The following is a 16,400-nucleotide window of genomic DNA, read 5'->3' as shown; positions in this document are numbered from 1 at the left end:
AGTTCATGTAGCCATGTGACACATGGCTACACCTGGTCTTTTTAAATTATTTTCACCAATCATATCAATTCCCTCTAAAATTCAAAATTATTATTGTAATTGCCCAGTGTATAAAGTCCGCGCATGGCGTCGCGCCGGCCGAGCGTGGACCAGGTGGAGGCCCAGGCCTTGGAGGCCGCCGCGGGGCTCAAGTCTGTCGGTGCCAAGTTGGTCTGCATCGACTTTGACGCCACCTTCGTCACAGTGCACACGGGCGGACTGTGGGCCGACACCGCAGCTGCGTTGCGTAGCCATGTGCGACGCTTCTTCGAGCTGTTAGTGCCGCTACTGTGCGAGTCCGACGTGAATGTAGCCATCGTCACCTTCAGTCCACAAGTGCAGCTTATCCGCGACGTCTTGCAGCTGTGCTTTACTCCAGAGATCACCGCGCAGCTTGTGATCCGAGGAGATGACCGTACCTGGACCCTGACCCACGACCAGACCGGCACCTTCCTGCCGCTTTGGCAGACCGACGGGCGCCACTTAGACCGCAAATTCAAGCTGCCATTCATGATCTCTGCGGCTCTCGAAGTCCAGAGACGCTCGGGCGACCAGAGCGTCATCCGTAACCGGGATACGGTCCTGGTGGACGACGATGCGGTCAACATTCGAGTCGCCAATGACAGCGGCGTCGTGGGCGTTTTGTTTGACCCTAACGAGAAGGACGAAGAGGCGTTTTGCAAGAGGATCAGGAAGTTGCACGGGTCCGAGATGGATCAGTCGATGGTATTACGGACGCCTAGTAAGAAGATCAGGTCTGGGTCAGGTGTCAAGATGGTCGCCAAGGAACACAAGTTCATGGCTACAGGAGGCGGTGGAGCGAGGAGGAGACTCGGCACTGCACCGAATAGTGGCGCACGGACATCCACGTTCAACATGTGCACGCCGTCGCCTGTGATGAAGCTCAAGTGCAGCGTGGACATGGGCAAACCCAGATCCAAGCGAGCGTCCCGGATCTTAAGAAACTACAGCAGAGAGATGGAGGCGGCTCTGCCAGTCGTGTCCGAGTCGTCCGCCTTCTGTGTTGCTCATGTGCCTACTACTCCGACGAAACCAGCAGCTTCGTTGCGTGGGTCTGCAGAGACGCACAAACTGCAGACGTCGCCTATCGTATACAAGATGTAGACGACGACTGGATGAAATTCATTGTAGATAGAACAAGTAGGTATGTAGTGACTGTGTCAGCGCAGAGCAAGCAAGAGACCAGTCGTGTGATGCTGTTTCAAGCAACAACGCGGACAAGGATCGCAGCGCTGTATCCTCAACAGCGATCCATTATCACCGCCGTATAAAACACCAAGTGTATCCACTTTATGAGGTAGATAAGATGGCTTCTTATTTGATAAAATGTTGCTTTTGGCGTTGGATCAACGGCCATTGACGTCTCCTTCCTATCCCTAAAACTACTTGAAGGCGTCGCCTGAGCCGCGTTGGGTCTTGTCGTGGGCGTTGCTCAGGTGCTTTCGTGCTTGCCGGTCTTCCAGTTGGGGCAGCGCTCCTCTTCCTTTACACCGACGAGCGCGGCGTCGATGTGCTGGCCGCAGCCCTTCCACGTGGCCTTGTGGCAAGTAGGACACTCGACCTTGATGCACATGATGGTCCTGTAGTTGATTCGAACTTGTGCTTAAACGGGGCGAATGGCGGTTATTCCATATATCAGGATAAGTCCATATTTTAGGATTCAATTCTCGTCAGCCTTTTGCTTAGTTCAGTTTCATGTATTGAATATTTGAATATTTAAACAGTAAACTGTTAATGGGATCTGTAAAAGGCATTGTTGCTGCTCTGTTTCGACCGCTTCTTTGGACGATTTAATGTTTATGAAAACTGACAAACGAATGAGCATTCTTGTTTTTGACGAAAACGTGGTGGCTCGCTTCGTCCGCGTAAATACACTTGATCATGTCGTAGACCTTGGCATCATCGGGCAGATCATAGTAGTTGCGACTGATAAGAGGAGCATTCAGAGGGGGCACCAATCGTCCAAGTGACCATGCTCCATATCCTCAAGCAGAAACGTGTACGTTTTGACGGCCTCCTCCTCCACGAGCTCCATAAAACGATGACATGTCTTTGGAGAAAACATGTAAGTTAGTGAAAATGCTGAAAACGTGACACTCTGTACGGCGAGCACTGTCGTTCGAGCGAGCCACCCAGGCCCTTTCATGTCCATGAACATAAGCTGATGCATGCTCACGTTCCTGGTCTCCTCCATATAGCTTTTAGCGTCTTGCTTAAGCGAATACACTGAGTGTAAATGCCGTGCCAATCCTTCAACCATTCCTGCCGCACTGATAATGGTTTCGAGAAATAGACATCGGTTGAGCCAGTCTTTCGCTGTCATGGCACCACCGGATCCACGGTACCCGGTCAGAAGGTCGAAGCCAAGTCGATGCGTCCTAATTCCACTCAAGGTAGCGCGATCGTCGATCTTCTTGAGCTTCTGAGTTTGCGGAATCGTCTCCACAGTGTCGAGGCTATTAAATGAATTGGGCATTGAGATTTTCCGCTTGAGAACCTTGGTCGGGGTAGGGACCGTACTCGGAACTGACGCGCGCCTGCTCGGTGACTTGATTAAGCGTTTTAGAGCTGCAGGCTCTTGGGTCATTTCTCTGATCTCTGGTAGTGGAGCAGCCGTCCACTTAACGTCACCGATCTCCATCCTCAGTGGTGGTGAAGATGAAAGTTCGTTGGTAGATACCGCTGGAGCGATGGCAGACACTCGCCAGACAACGTGACTGGGAACGATCGGGATGCCGTGTGGTTTTACAAAGAAGACGGCCTTATCCGTGCGGGCCTGTAGCACCCCCGAAAGTTGGTGAGGCATGAATCCAAAGTGGGGACGACACGATTGCAGGACATGGCGTCTGGCCATCATCTTGAAGAAAGAAGGCGTTAGAATGCTAGATCACAAGTGCGGGACCTCTATCATGAGCTAAGACACCGCAAAGTGCGAGGACGAGCACAGTCTAAAATTAAGGTGAGCGACCACAGACGTTGAAGTGATCATACGATTTGACAGGTTTTCAAGTCCATGAACCCGGTCAGACACTGTACCTCAAAGGTGTGCCTGACCTGACGAAACCAAGTCAGGCACATTGCGCCGCGCGCAACCGGGTCATCACTCCATTCGCGAACTGGCCAGCTCCATCACAAGTAAATCGACCGCATCGCCAAAATGTGCATGAAGACTGAGTGCTCAACCTGCCACAAGCCCACGTGGAGAGGATGCGGCATGCACATTGAAAGCGCGCTCAACGGTATTTGTCTGATATTCGAGAGACTAATCATAAAGAGGAGGGGGATCTCACTGTTGCTGCCAGGTGTGAAGGTGGAGGACCGCTGTCCCGAGTGGAAGACCGGCAACCACTACCTCCCCGGACAGGAACCGGAAGGCTGGGGGTGCTCCGTACAGTAACTCAACGTCAAAAGGGTAGCGTAGGATGCTATTATACAGTGCATTTAGTTGAAATACAATGCAACTTTTGAGCGTACCCATCATTGATCACCATTGCTTTAATGACTCAGAATAATGACTCAAATACCGGTACTACTGTATTAAGGAAAAGGTACATGAGAGCTACCGCCACGCAGTTAAGTGCTGCGACGACGATACAGAAGCTGCCGGCCATCCAGCAGACCATGCGAGCACGCGGCATGACCAGCGAGTAGACAGCTGTATGACTGGCACGAGCGACGGTGTAGGCCAACAGAAGCGTCTTGGTGATGGCGGGGCTGACGCCCACGGCGATAGCACTCCAGAAAACCACAAAGGCGAGCGGCATGGACTCGAGGTCGTTCTGGATGATCCGTTTCCATCGCATCTCGTCCTCCACGGCAGCTTTGACGGCTTTCTCGTCCTTGTCGACATTGATCCCCATGCTGCACACGAGGGTCTTGTCCTCGGGTAAGCGCGTGTTAGCGGCGAAGGCCTTGCGACCTTGGATCATGGTCGAGAGGAGGAACTTGATGTAAAGCACCGAAGCGCTCAGAGCGAACACTTTGATGTCGGAGATAGAATCCAGCATGGTTGAAGTCGAGGCGTGGGGCTTAAGAGAAAAAGAGTAAATTGAGAAATGTAGTGGGGGCTGAGAGTTCGTTCGTTGTTGCCCCTGGCCCAGGGATGACGAAAGCTCTCGGCATAACATGGCTACACGTCGACCAATGACCGTTACAGGTTGAAGTGGATGAGCATCAGACGTTTTCAGTACCATGTCTCAAAGGTGAAGCAAAAGGTAAAACTAGCAAAGATTTTGTGAAATAACACTATCTGATATTTAAGGGTTATAAAACGTGTAGGCTTCAAACTGATAACAGCTACGCCTGACCAAACGGCCTGACCAAAGTGTGAGGACAGGCTCTAAAAACAAGACCAAGGCTGGACTGATCAGGATCAGGCGTGCTACTCGTCAGACACGATATTTAAATTAATTTTGAGCCAAGACGCATTAAGAATCTCAATGCGTCTGACCTCTTCGCTCAAAATCTTGAATCAAGACTCGTAATACTACATGTTGTTCTACATGAGCCGTTTATTATCAGAGACCATGGCTCGAGTAGAGAGAACGTCGTTATAATATGCAAAGTTGGTTTGGTCAGCGTTGATTACCGATAGTTACATGTACTTCCTAGCGGAAAATTACTTGAGACTTACGCGAAGACGTTCATGGCGATGTTAGCAGCGGCCGTGAGGATGCAAGCCGTACCGGACATCCAGCAGGCCATGCGGGATTTGCCTGCCCCCGATCCGTAGGCGATGGTGTGGCCGAAGCGTGCGCCGGTGTAGACGATCATGAGCGTCTTGGTAAGTTCCGGGTCCACGCCGTTCTGGATGGCGCCCCAGAATACCAGGAAGGCCAACGGAATGGACTCGAGGTCGTTCTGCACGATACGTCGCCAACGGGTCTCGTTATCCAGTGCGATCTTGAGCTGCTTCTCGTCCATGTTCCCCGACAGACCCATAGCACACACAAGCTGCTTGTCCTCAGCCATGCGCGTGTTGGCTGCGAACGACTTGCGAGCTTGTATCATGGACGTAGCCAGGAACTTGACGTAGAGAATCGATGCGGCCAGGCCGAAGGTCTGCACGTCCGTGATAGCACCCAGCATGGTTGAAAGGATTGACTTGGCTCTACAATTTGTGAGGATTGGGAAGTGGGGAAGTTTCAGTGGCGGTGAAGAAGCACCGACAAGTGTAGAGCTGGGACGTTCACGCCGCCTGATCGGCATGCCTGACCTCATCAAGTTTTTTGCACTTGCTGTCTGTCTTGGACTTAAGAACTTACTCAGTATGTAAGACTTTGGTATTCTCTAGAATTTAACTTAAAACACTGCAGCTAGAACGCTACATACTGCCGCGATAACAACACAGCCCATGCCTACCATCCAGCAGATCATACGGGCGCGAGCCAAGCTCTGTGCGTACACGATGGTGTGTGCGACGCGCGCGACAGTGTAGACAAAGATCAGCGTCTTGGTGATGCCACCGGTCACGCCCATGCAGATCGCACTCCAGAAGACAACGTAGGCCATGGGCATGGACTCGAGGTCGTTCTGGATGATGCGTTTCCAGCGCATTTCGTCCTCCACGGCAGTCCGCGTGGCGTCGTCAGTTAGGTCGGCGAACCCCTGCTTCGGGGCGTTCTTGGCTTGAGGTAGTTGGCTGTCTTCAGGCATGCGCGTACCGGCAGCGAAGGCCTTGTTACCTTGGATCATAGTGCAGGCTAGGAACTTAAGATACAGTACTGCTGCGCTCACAGCGAACATCTTGACATCGGTGAAGCCAGACATGGGAAGAATAATGAGTCGGAAGCAGATGGAGTTGGTGGTCGAGGACGCGAAATCGGTAATGCCAAGAGCTCTGGACAGTGGACAGCTTTGAGGAGAAAGATTCTGCTAAGGCAGGTGCTGCTGACGCGGCAGCGGCAACGTCAACGAAGTGCACTTTGCAGCCTGGATGCGATGTGTCTAGGACTATCTATGCCGGTTTGCAACGCCCCAGCTTGTTTTCGAGAAGTTGGTGCAGTCATGGAGCTGTCAAGCGCGCTCTATAGACTGCTCGTTTATCTTTGCCACTGAAGTCATCGATCCGCGCGTGGGATCACGTCCGGCCACGAGAAGCCACTCGGTCGCCATTGCCTGCACGGTGCAATCAACGGTTGAAGCTATCCAACCGACCGGACAAGCAAGCGACCGATGCGACGACCGCGTGACCCTGTCGAGTTCCGCTCTGACAGAGAGGACTGTTTCCAGCATCGACACTTGTTGAGGCTCTGACGCTCTACCATCAAAGTGTTCCCAACAGATAAAAACCTGCATCCTCTTCAGCGCCATTTGCTTTTCCGTTGATGTGCGTCGGACTGGTACGCGGAGATCGTGCAGATGTCATGACAGGTAAGTTGGTCTAGATGACTACCTACTGAATGATCCACTACCGACACTTGCGCCTCAGGGCCCGTCGATGACCGTCGCCTCGCGGTTTACAAATTCTCGGTCAGCATCGCGTCGAAGGGGCAATGTTGTCCCGTGGAAGTCTACTTTGCGCCTGTCGTCCTTGTGTAGCTAGTTTTTCGGCACGGTGTAGTACAGTACTGAGTAGGAATTCCGTGCACTGCCGTTCTCGAGTTGAGACTCATCGTAGTGACGTTTATAGAGGAGACCTTCCTCAAAGCAGATGGTACTCTGTACCACTTACAAGTCTCACATTGCAAAAGCGCCATGGCCGACCCCAACCGGTCGCGTCGTGGACGCCGGCACCTTAGCTCTAGTAGTGCCTCTACCGTGTCTTCCAAGTCGTCTTCCAAGTCGAGATCTGTATCGTCCCGCAATCGGCAGCGACAAACACCGCGTCCTCGCAATGATATCAAGCCTCAAAGTCAAGTGGCAACGCTACCATCCGATCTCTGGACTCAGTTCCTGCCGTTCGTGACGTGGCGAGACACCAGCGCAATGCGCTGCGTCTGCTGCGAGTGGAGACGAGTAACCGAAGAAGCAAAGAAGCTTCATCCAGAGTGGCGATCTACAGTTTTGGGCCCATCGGGCAATGGCCTAGAGAGTCTCGAACTGCTGCGAAGTAACCACTTGGAATGGGCCGACACACGCTTTACACCGGACTTGGTGCTGCTCTCGGCTGCTAGTAAAGACCCCAGTCCGTGGCATAGCGGCGGCTATTGGGAGGAGGCCGCTGCTGCAATTGAGGAGGCGAGACTGCTGCCTCCAACGTGTACAATCATCATGATGTTCAGTATGAATGCAGTGTTGGGGACAAGTGAGAGTGACGAGGGAGAAGGCAGTTCCAGCGCCGTGACGCTGTCGATTTCAGTGGCTCATTTACCCGACACGACCCTGGCGATGGCGGAGCTCGAGAGGAAAGAGTTGAGAAGGTCTCAACGAGGCGAGGAGCTCGACAACCCTTTTCCTGTATTGGAAGAGAACGATACGCCGTCTTTCATGTTGTTCGGCGTGAACGAAAAGAGTGCTGGTCAACTCGTGCAGGTTCTGGGGGATTGGTATCCTCAGGCCACAGTTGTGGGCGCAGTGTCGCCGCTAATTGATCGCTGTGTCCCTCTAGCAACATACAGCGGAGTGGAACCAGTGCGTCAAGATCGAAAGCCACGGAAGAAGGGAAGAGCTAAGCAGCACCAGCGTCGACGGCGTCCACGAGGTCACGTCGTGTACCCTACGACGATGCTACTGCGTCTCCACGGCAACGTCGGCATGAAGTCGTTCTCCTCTTGCGGCTACTACCCGATCACGCCTGTGATTCGCTGCGAACGTGCGGATGTAGCGCAAGAACTGAGCCAAGTAGTGACGTACGATCTCGTCTCGACGTCAGAAGGTTCGCACCGCATCATGGAGCTCATCGACCCGTCCGAAAGGTTCGCTATCGAACAAGAAGGCAGGACACTCAACGTCTTCTCAAGTGCCGACATTTCAGCACTCGAGCATCTTCTGGACTGTAACGCTAACCAGGACTCATTAACTGTCCCGTATTCAGCCCGTATCGATCGATTCGAGTTCGTCTTCTGGCTGCAAGACCAGCTAATGGCGCTACCCGGTCGCTGCTGGCAGGAAGGAGAGTACGGAATCCTCGCTTCACATCAATCTACAAGGACGTCTCACGCACTCACATCGGCGCTTCAAGGCACAAAGTCAAGCCTTAACCAGCCAGAATTCGGAGCTTTTATCGTCGCTGGAGCGTTGAATGAGGTCGAGGACATCGTGCACTCCCAACAGATCTCCAAAGTCTTCACCGACGTCTTCCAGGAGCTCCCTGTAGGAGGCTGTATCGCTAGCAGTAGTGTCGGACCTACAGCGTTCCCTGGAGGTGTCGAGTTACCTGTACGGACCACGGCACAAGTCCAGACTCACACGACATGCGGCGCCATCTTTTGCCATAAAGTAGGATAAAAAAACTAACTCAAGTACCTGCACACACTTAGGCAAACAGCTGCCGCATCAGTTCCTCGTCTTTCGCCTTCTCGGCGTCGCGTTGCTGCTGTAAGCGCTGGAAGATGTCGGCCAGCGTCTGTCCTTGTCTCTCCGCGACACGCTCCAAGAACGAGCCGTGGCCAGAGTCAACCGGGAAGCTGTCCTGGATCTTCCGTACCAAGAAGTCGTGGTGTTCCTTCCGAGCGACGGCGCTTTCCTTCCGGAACCGCTTGACGGCTTCTTCCAGTTTCCGGTTCTGCTCTTGGATGATCTCCGTCAGGTACAAGGTCGACGAACCTTCTTCTGCTTCGTCAGCGTCTCCCCTCGAGCGTTTACGACTAGCAACAGAGTCGCGACGCACGCGAGTCGGAGCGTCTCTCACCGGACGAGAACGTGCCGTCGAGTCGCTGTCTGAAGCCTCGTCTTCTTCGTCCAATTCTTCTTCTTCTGACTCTTCTTCTTCTTCTGGAGCGTCCGTCTTCTTGGTAGATTGCGTCGGCTTGAACACGCAACGCTCCACTACAGCCTCAATGTCCACATAGCGAGAAGACGCCGCGTCGTTCGGAGGCTTGTACGTCTTCTTCTTGGTCTCTCCCAGTTTCACACGCAGCTCGGCGTCCATCTTGTCAATCACGTGGAAGATTTCTTCGTCCACAGTCGTCAGTCCGTTAAAACTGCGGTACGACCTGCTCACTCTCGTCGAGATGTCGTCGCGGTCTTCCAGATCCAGTTCGAACCAGCCCAAGCACTCGGTCTCGACCGCCTTCTGGTTGTAAAAGTAAATAAACTCGTACGAATCCAACACGAACCTCGCGAGCCCCACAGTCGCCGCCAACGAGTTGGTGCCGCCCAGCTCTTCATACTTCCGGAAGAACCGGTCCTTCTCCTCTTCAAACACGTAGCGTCGACTGCGTCGTCCTTCCAGCAACTCGCCACACGCTTCCCCGAGCTTCAGTAGCTCTTCTTTGCTCCAGTTTGCAGCCACGTACTTGTCTGGTTTCTGTCCGGTATGACTCTTACTCTCCGGGTCTTTCGTATCCGTTTTCGCAGGTTTGCCGTGCTTCCTCTTGCCGGCTTTGTCGTCCGCGCCACTCGCTTTCCCGCGCAAGATCCGCGTCATCGAGTTGTACATGTCTTCGTTGAGATCAATGACCGTCTTGTTGCCCCAGCTCCGGATCTCCACCAAGCGCTCTTCTTGCGTCAGGTTAAACCACGTCGCGCTGTCGCCATGCTCGGCGATGAACGCCGCGATGTTGTTGTACGACGAATTCAACGCGATCATCTTGTTGCGCACACTATTCAGCGTGCGGTTCCGATTGCCCGGTCCTTCTCGCTTCATAAAGAGCGCGTAGGCCTCGTTGATCGCCGCAGTCAGCTTCGTGCTCTTGGTCAGTTCCGACGCTTCTTCCCACGCTTGGATCAAGTTCCAGATCTCCTCGGCGGGCCAGTTGTTGCGCTTCTTCCCGGCTGTAAACACAGGCTCCTTCGTGCCACTTGGCTCCTCTGGCGTGGGGATCTCGGACACGGAAGACTCGGAATCGGACGACCAGAACGCCTCGGTTTTCTTCCGCGTAGAGCGCGGACGCAACGAAATGCCTTCGGTCGGCGTTTTGGACGCTGGAGACGAATCGACAGACGTCGACACCGCGACGAACGAAGTCTTGGTGACCAGCGCGAACACGGCTTCGTCCAGATCCACAAACTTCAGCGGCACGTTCGTACACTGCTGATACGCTCGCTTCTGCATGGCTGACATCTCGAACCAAGACGGACTCTCGGCTTCCGACCGATCGTCGTTGCATGCCTTGATGTACGTGTACGACGCCAGGATATACCTCCACTGCTGCGCCATGGACCGCAGATCTCGTCGGACAGGAGTGTCCGTGTCTCCTGCGTGCTCTCGACGAGCCACAAACGCGTCGAAGATGAGCGACTCGCGGTCCGTTTGCGACAATTCCGCGTCGTTCGGAGCGTTCATGACGTCGGCGCACGCTCTGATCAAGTCCGCCGACTCCTCTGTGGTCCACTTGGCTGTCTTGGCAATGTAATTCGCATCAAGAGTCTTGGATTCGGACGATTCGGCAACGCTTTTGACAGGTTTCTTGGCTTTAGCGTGCGGCGGCGGACGCATACTGCGGACTTCTGCCAGTTTCTCGTCCATGGCGAGGATCCGCCCCAAGGTGTCGTACATTCTCTTGGTCAAGTCCACCGAGTTGCGGTTCTTCCATGACCGCAGTAGGTTCATCCTCGTATCTTGTGGGATTTCGTGGAAAGAAGGTTCTCCTTTGGCCTTCTGCGACTCATTGAACGCGCGGATGTGCGCGTACGAAAACTTGAGCGAGCTGCGTCGTGCGGCGAGTGCAGTACTGTTGCGCACAGAGGAGCCACCCTGCATGGCCACGAACTCCCGATACATCTCGCTGTTCAGTGACAGTCGCTTGGACGGGTCGCTGTTGCACACGAGGATGGCTGCTTTTTCCCACGCGTCGATCAGGATCTGGAGCTCCTTGTTCTCCCATAAATGGCCGTTAGGGCCGTCCGGATGCACCTTCCGCTTCCGCTTGCCCCATCGTCCTGGGCTTTTAATTGGCGCGTCGTCGTCTTCCTCTGCCGCTTTCGGCTGATCGGTCGGTTCCACCAGCTCGATAGGCTTTGGAGCCAGCGGCTTGTGCGTCACGCGGTCTGGAACAGCTACAGAGATCGCACTGTCCGCTTGAATAGAAGCCGTTCTCGCAGCGTTGATCGCAGGCAGTAAACGCTTCGGAGGTGCTGCGTCTTGACGTGAAACAATCGGACTTTCACCACCCGTACTAGAAGTAAGAGCTATCATTGTCTCAGTAGGTTGTCTGGTGTCAGAGTAAATGGGTACATAGCTGTGTGCCTGGTCCTCTGCACGGCTCTGGATAATCATCAAGGGGATCGCGCCTTTCTCCTCTTCGCTGTCGTCCGCAACACTCGGAGGCTGCGACGACACGTTGCTGTCGACGTCGTCGTCCTGCAAGAGTCTTAACGTCCTCTGCTTCTTGAGCGGCCTGCCTGGTTTCCGCCCGCCACGTCCAGTCACCGAGCTACCCGTAGCTCGAGCGCGCCGGATGTCTTCCAGCGCCACTGCGCGCGTGTCCAGTGCGATGATATGATGCAGCTCCGCGTACATTTCCGGCGACAGATCCAGCAGGTTGGCGTTCTTCCAGGACCGCATCAAACTTTGCCTCGATGTCGCCGGTAGATCCGTGAATTTGGGCTCTCCATTCATCTCCTGGATCTTGTCAAAGGCGGAAATCCTAGAGTACGACTGCTTCAACACTCGGCGTCGTGTGGCTAAGCCCGATAAGTTGCGGATGCTCCTGCCTTGTTGCAGGTTCTCAAACTGTCGGAACATCTCGTGCACGATGGACATTGGTTCCCCCGATTTACTATCACAGACCGTCTGCGCGGCGATGCCCCACGCTTTTACTAACTGTTTCATCTCGTCAGAGGACCACGGATTGCTCGTGGAGCGCGCCGTTACAACGTGCTTTGTCTTGGCTGGTTTAACGGTTAAATTTGTAGGACTCGGTGAAGAATTTACGGTTGAGGAAGCCCGCGTGGGTCTGGGCTCCGTTCTGGTCGTGTGTGTGGCTTTCAGTAGCTCTTTTTGACGTTTTCTAATTGGTAGAATAGGCTCGTCGTCTCCTCCTTTACTCACGATCCTAACCCAGACCTTGGAACATGACGTGGCTGATCTCCACGAGACTCGAGTTGATTCTCTTCCAGCTGATTAAAAGTTCGATCCGTTTGGAGATTGGCAACTCGAAATATGTCGGTAGCTTCTTCAATTTCTGCTCATTGTCGAATTCCCTTATGTAGAGGTACGAGAATTTGAGTGCACTGCGTTTACTGGTGAGTGCGGCCTTGTTTCGGCGGGTGGAACCGCCGCGGCGAGCCACAAAGTGCTTGAACACGGCGTCGTGTAGGGTCTGCGCGCTGGCGTCGCGTGGACGAGAGGTGGCCAGCTCCCAGGCCACCACCAGGTCGGCGAACTCGTCCAGCGTCCACGTGTTGTGGCGCGACGCGCTCGAGTCCTCGCTGCTCGGCATCGCGGAGGATTCTTCGAGTCCAGTAGTCGCTTTTCGAGTTTTGGAAGCGACGGGTTGGGTTGATGACCCGGGTTAAAGATGATTGTTGGGAGGGAAGTAAGTAGGAATGGTGGCGATTAGGGATTTTGAAGAAATGATGAAACAATTTCAATGTGTAAGAATGAGAGTTTCTAGCAACGTCAACTTCAGGCGGTGGTGTTGCTCTAAAAATTCAACAACAAAAAGATTATCAGAGAGATTATGGAATCGAAAACCATAGCGAAGACAGTAGAAGAAAAACATTATCTACACGATCCCGATTTGTTGCCGTTGTCCTCCTAAGTTTCAATTTTGTTGAGGTCTTTTGCCGGACAAACTCAGAACAAACGTGTATTTCCACTATTTTTTATGCGCAGACGCTGCTCACGTTGCATATATACTCGTAGGCAACGTCTTCTCCTTTACGACAATGGCGCAACGTACGCAACGTGCAGATAAATTACGGCCACGCACAAGTTCTCTTGAAGTAAGAAACCCCTCCCCTAACACAAACTTTCACAATCGAGTTTACACTAAGAAAAATGATGATTTAGCGTGTATGCTTGTTGTGACTAGTAAAAGCTAAAGAATCGTTTCCTAATCTCTGAAGCTGTGAAGTACTCGTGAATGGACTTGTTGACATTCTGCACCTTGCACCAGTTGTCCATGTCTGATATAGCGTCTTCAACGCCGTCAGCATTGCGCAATATCTCCCGCATGATACAGAGCCGTACGATCTCCATATCGTTTGCAGATATCTTCTTGTTTTGCTCAAATATCACACTACCGTTAAGGTAGCTATACGTCTGCCCCAGACAAAAGACTCCACAGCTGACAGCATCGCTTTGAGCTGGATGCGGTATCCATCTCATCTTCACGACAAGATTTTCGAGAACGGTGTGGGCTCTTCACGGATTCATCTTTCCTCTGAGTTGCTCCATCTGTGTCGTGTTCTGTTGGTCTGGTGCCATTTTGGGAACTATTGACTGCAAAATCTCGTCGAGTCCAGGCTTTCAGTAGTGGTAGAGTATAAGTACTCCATGTCTCCTAAAAAAAACCGGCGTTGTGCTCTGAGCCAAGAGGATCGTACAGTACCAGCGTGACAATTTTCGAGTTGGTTGTGCTGGGACATAGGTGGAAGCTCTACAATTTGGACCATCCAGTGCTCCAAAGCCTTCATGTAGACATGGGCAACAACGTGACTGTACCTTAATAGTGGGTAACTTGGAAAGTTCAGCTTCCAATCAATCACATTTATAGGATCCACAGCAAACAGCTTCGAGATGCCGGAACAGATACGTTGAAGCATGCAATGCATGACGACGCCGTTCAGGCGTGCTTTTCCAGCGAGAAACCCAAGTATACCACGAAGTTCTGTTCTGCCACCAGATCCTGTAATTCCGGCTCTGAATGTGAATGTTCGCGATAGCCAAGACTCAGCAAAACGTTGCGCAACTTCGTGAGCCGTATCCGTTATCGACCGCGTCGAAGGGGACAAGAGCGGGAGACAGATGCTCGGTTCATGTGTTCAGTCCCTCTCAACCCAGGCGAGGTCTTCCTTATAGCTATCTATGTGCTCTCGAGCGGTATATATGTCGCGCACATGCCCAGTGAGCTTTCTCGACAAGGAGGTGAAAAGATTAAAAAGAAACAGTGAGTGGAGTAAGCAGGATACAACAGCATCACCGGGTTACTTACAGTGAAAAGGGCCAATCCTTGTTCTCCGAATAAAGTGCCACTGAAAACGAATCCGTTTCTTCATCTTCGACGCATTCAACAAAATCGTTATCGGCGACCCATTGAATCAACTCACTTGCTAGCGACACTTGAATGTGTTGAGGAACAAGAAAATTATAGACGAAATCAGACGGAGCTTTCTATCAGGACCACGGTGAGGGTTCGCTTTCGGAGAAGCATTTGATCAAAATGTACAGATAAGCGATTAATATTCTCGCGGACGAAATTCAAGTCTGGAAATGCTATTGTCCATGCCAGGAAGTCGAGGCAGATGGAGTACTCACAGTTGCCATTTACGATTCCAAGGCGGGTTCGTTTCTTGCGACCTCCCCGTTGCAGAAGTTTTCAAATTCGTCTCTCGCCTTATTGTAGGCAGCAGTTGTAGACCCGTACATCATCTGCCCGATTGAAATTTCCACAGCATCTCGTTGTGTCCCGGAAAGATTGTACTTCGATCTCTTCACGACCTTCTGCCAGTTTGCCATTGTGTGAAATTGGCACAGCAGCACCGTCGCCTAGGGGAAACAATTTTTCAACACTCTCCATTAAAGTCCTTATCGTTAACAAAAGTCTCGATCTCTTCCCACTTCTTGTTCTTCCTCTCAAATAAATCTAGAATTGCCTCCATAGTCGTCATCCTTTCATCCAGCTCAATGAAGTCTAAAGCTGGAACGCCGCACCCCGTTGTACCTGTAACACGGAGACTTCCTGCGTTGTACAAAATCCAAAGCATGGGCTAAAAGTGCCGCTACAGAGATAAAGGTGCAGCATGGCGGATAAAAGCAACTCAATATTAAAACGGCTCCTTACCGAGATCAAATCCCAAATTGTTTGTATAATACGTCCAATCCATGCAAAGGCTTTCACCCCAACGCTCAAAGGCTAGTTTATGCACCGCAGTCTGGATCACAACTTCACTTGTCACGTCATTTTGATCCCTGAGAACGAGAACCTCGTGGTCGTCAAAATCGGCTAGTGTATCTAGCATACAGAAGAGCTTGTTGTCCGCTAAAGTGCCTTTCAATACTCTGCGGACAATGTTGCGCGCTTGCTGTGGTGTTACTTGGCGATCCAAGGCGCCTGATAGAAACTCTTGCGTCCGATGAGACTCAGTGTTGGCATCAGCAAGAAGACCAACTTGCTCAAATACCAGACTATTTTCTGGAATTGATCCAGCACCAAAGTAGCTCGCGTAGATCGTCGCATTTGCGCGGTGATTGTGTGTCCAGGTCTAGGCAGTAATATTATGTTAGGTGATATTATGTTTCATCGTTACACCTGATAATGCTTACCCAGTTTGCAAAATAATCGCCACTCTTCATCCTGTCCTTTCTCTGCCATGTTCTTTACAGTAGCAGTAAAACGAGTATTGCATCCGGTGTATCGACTAGGAGTACTACTCTGACCTTTACTGCGAGATTTCTGCGGACAGCCATGAGTGCAGCGAAACACCTTGTAGCTGTACTCCGTCTTTAGAGGAATTTAAAGATCGCTAAAGCTACAGCGATCATATCAACTCGTCAGTGTAAATTAAAATAACGTTTTTAAAAAATAGACTCACGTATTGTGTTCCTCACGGTTCTAGTATCTCGGGCTCTGTGCAACATGAAATGATCGCGGCAGTATTTTTCCAGAAGAAGCTCCTTCCACAACGAAAAAAACAAGCATCGGCATCGGAGGAATCTTGTTCACAACGCCCACTCGAGACATCTCCATCTCCACTCGCTCTGGATAAGATTCCGTGCGTCAAACTCGGGGTGTGCGGCGCTGGGGTCTTGGACGTGCACATCCACGCCTTGGTCCTGGTCACCACAATGCTCTTCGTCACTTGATGGCAGAAACGAAGTCTCCGCGACGCTTTCTGCGCCGCTACCAATAATATCCACGTAGATTCGACGTCTCCGACGTTTCTCTGGCCTTTTCACTCGCTGCGCCCGACTCTTTTTCCGCTTGGACGCTTGATTTCTTGGTCTATGATGTGCGCGTGGAGCTGAAACAAAGTTTTATCGCAATTAGTCACATCTCATGCAATGTCTACAATTCTAGCGCATAGAGGAACGAACCTCGCCCATTGCGTCCTGTACGGGCTGCATCTATTCG

The 16,400-nt window shown here is 52.1% G+C and overlaps 6 protein-coding genes across 6 annotated transcripts; 3 read left to right on the top strand and 3 right to left on the bottom strand.

Moving 5' to 3' along the window:
- Positions 1-123: 123 nt before the first annotated feature.
- On the top strand, positions 124-1,212 carry PITG_09881 (ATP-binding Cassette (ABC) superfamily; the record flags this gene model as incomplete). The annotated part of the gene is made up of 2 exons (XM_002902390.1): positions 124-1,108; positions 1,202-1,212. The coding sequence occupies 2 exons, from the start codon at positions 124-126 to the stop codon at positions 1,210-1,212; spliced, it is 996 nt and encodes a 331-aa protein (XP_002902436.1).
- Positions 1,213-3,563: 2,351 nt separating this feature from the next.
- Positions 3,564-4,067, bottom strand: PITG_09880 (uncharacterized protein; the record flags this gene model as incomplete). The annotated part of the gene is made up of 1 exon (XM_002902389.1): positions 3,564-4,067. The coding sequence occupies one exon, from the start codon at positions 4,065-4,067 to the stop codon at positions 3,564-3,566; it is 504 nt and encodes a 167-aa protein (XP_002902435.1).
- A 638-nt stretch (positions 4,068-4,705) lies between these two features.
- On the top strand, positions 4,706-5,095 carry PITG_09879 (uncharacterized protein; the record flags this gene model as incomplete). The annotated part of the gene is made up of 2 exons (XM_002902388.1): positions 4,706-4,788; positions 4,837-5,095. The coding sequence occupies 2 exons, from the start codon at positions 4,706-4,708 to the stop codon at positions 5,093-5,095; spliced, it is 342 nt and encodes a 113-aa protein (XP_002902434.1).
- Positions 5,096-5,361: 266 nt separating this feature from the next.
- On the bottom strand, positions 5,362-5,829 carry PITG_09878 (uncharacterized protein; the record flags this gene model as incomplete). The annotated part of the gene is made up of 1 exon (XM_002902387.1): positions 5,362-5,829. One exon carries the CDS (start codon positions 5,827-5,829, stop codon positions 5,362-5,364), a length of 468 nt encoding a protein of 155 aa, XP_002902433.1.
- Positions 5,830-6,987: 1,158 nt separating this feature from the next.
- On the top strand, positions 6,988-8,448 carry PITG_09877 (uncharacterized protein; the record flags this gene model as incomplete). Its single annotated transcript, XM_002902386.1, has 2 exons — positions 6,988-7,632; positions 7,678-8,448. 2 exons carry the CDS (start codon positions 6,988-6,990, stop codon positions 8,446-8,448), a joined length of 1,416 nt encoding a protein of 471 aa, XP_002902432.1.
- Positions 8,432-12,545, bottom strand: PITG_09876 (uncharacterized protein; the record flags this gene model as incomplete). Its single annotated transcript, XM_002902385.1, has 2 exons — positions 8,432-11,994; positions 12,164-12,545. 2 exons carry the CDS (start codon positions 12,543-12,545, stop codon positions 8,477-8,479), a joined length of 3,900 nt encoding a protein of 1,299 aa, XP_002902431.1.
- Between the last annotated feature and the right edge of the window lie 3,855 nt (positions 12,546-16,400).

The sequence above is a fragment of the Phytophthora infestans genome, genomic scaffold (genome assembly GCF_000142945.1).
Source record: "Phytophthora infestans T30-4 supercont1.17 genomic scaffold, whole genome shotgun sequence".
NCBI classification, from domain to species: domain Eukaryota; phylum Oomycota; class Peronosporomycetes; order Peronosporales; family Peronosporaceae; genus Phytophthora; species Phytophthora infestans.
This window is presented reverse-complemented; position numbering and strand designations above follow the sequence as displayed.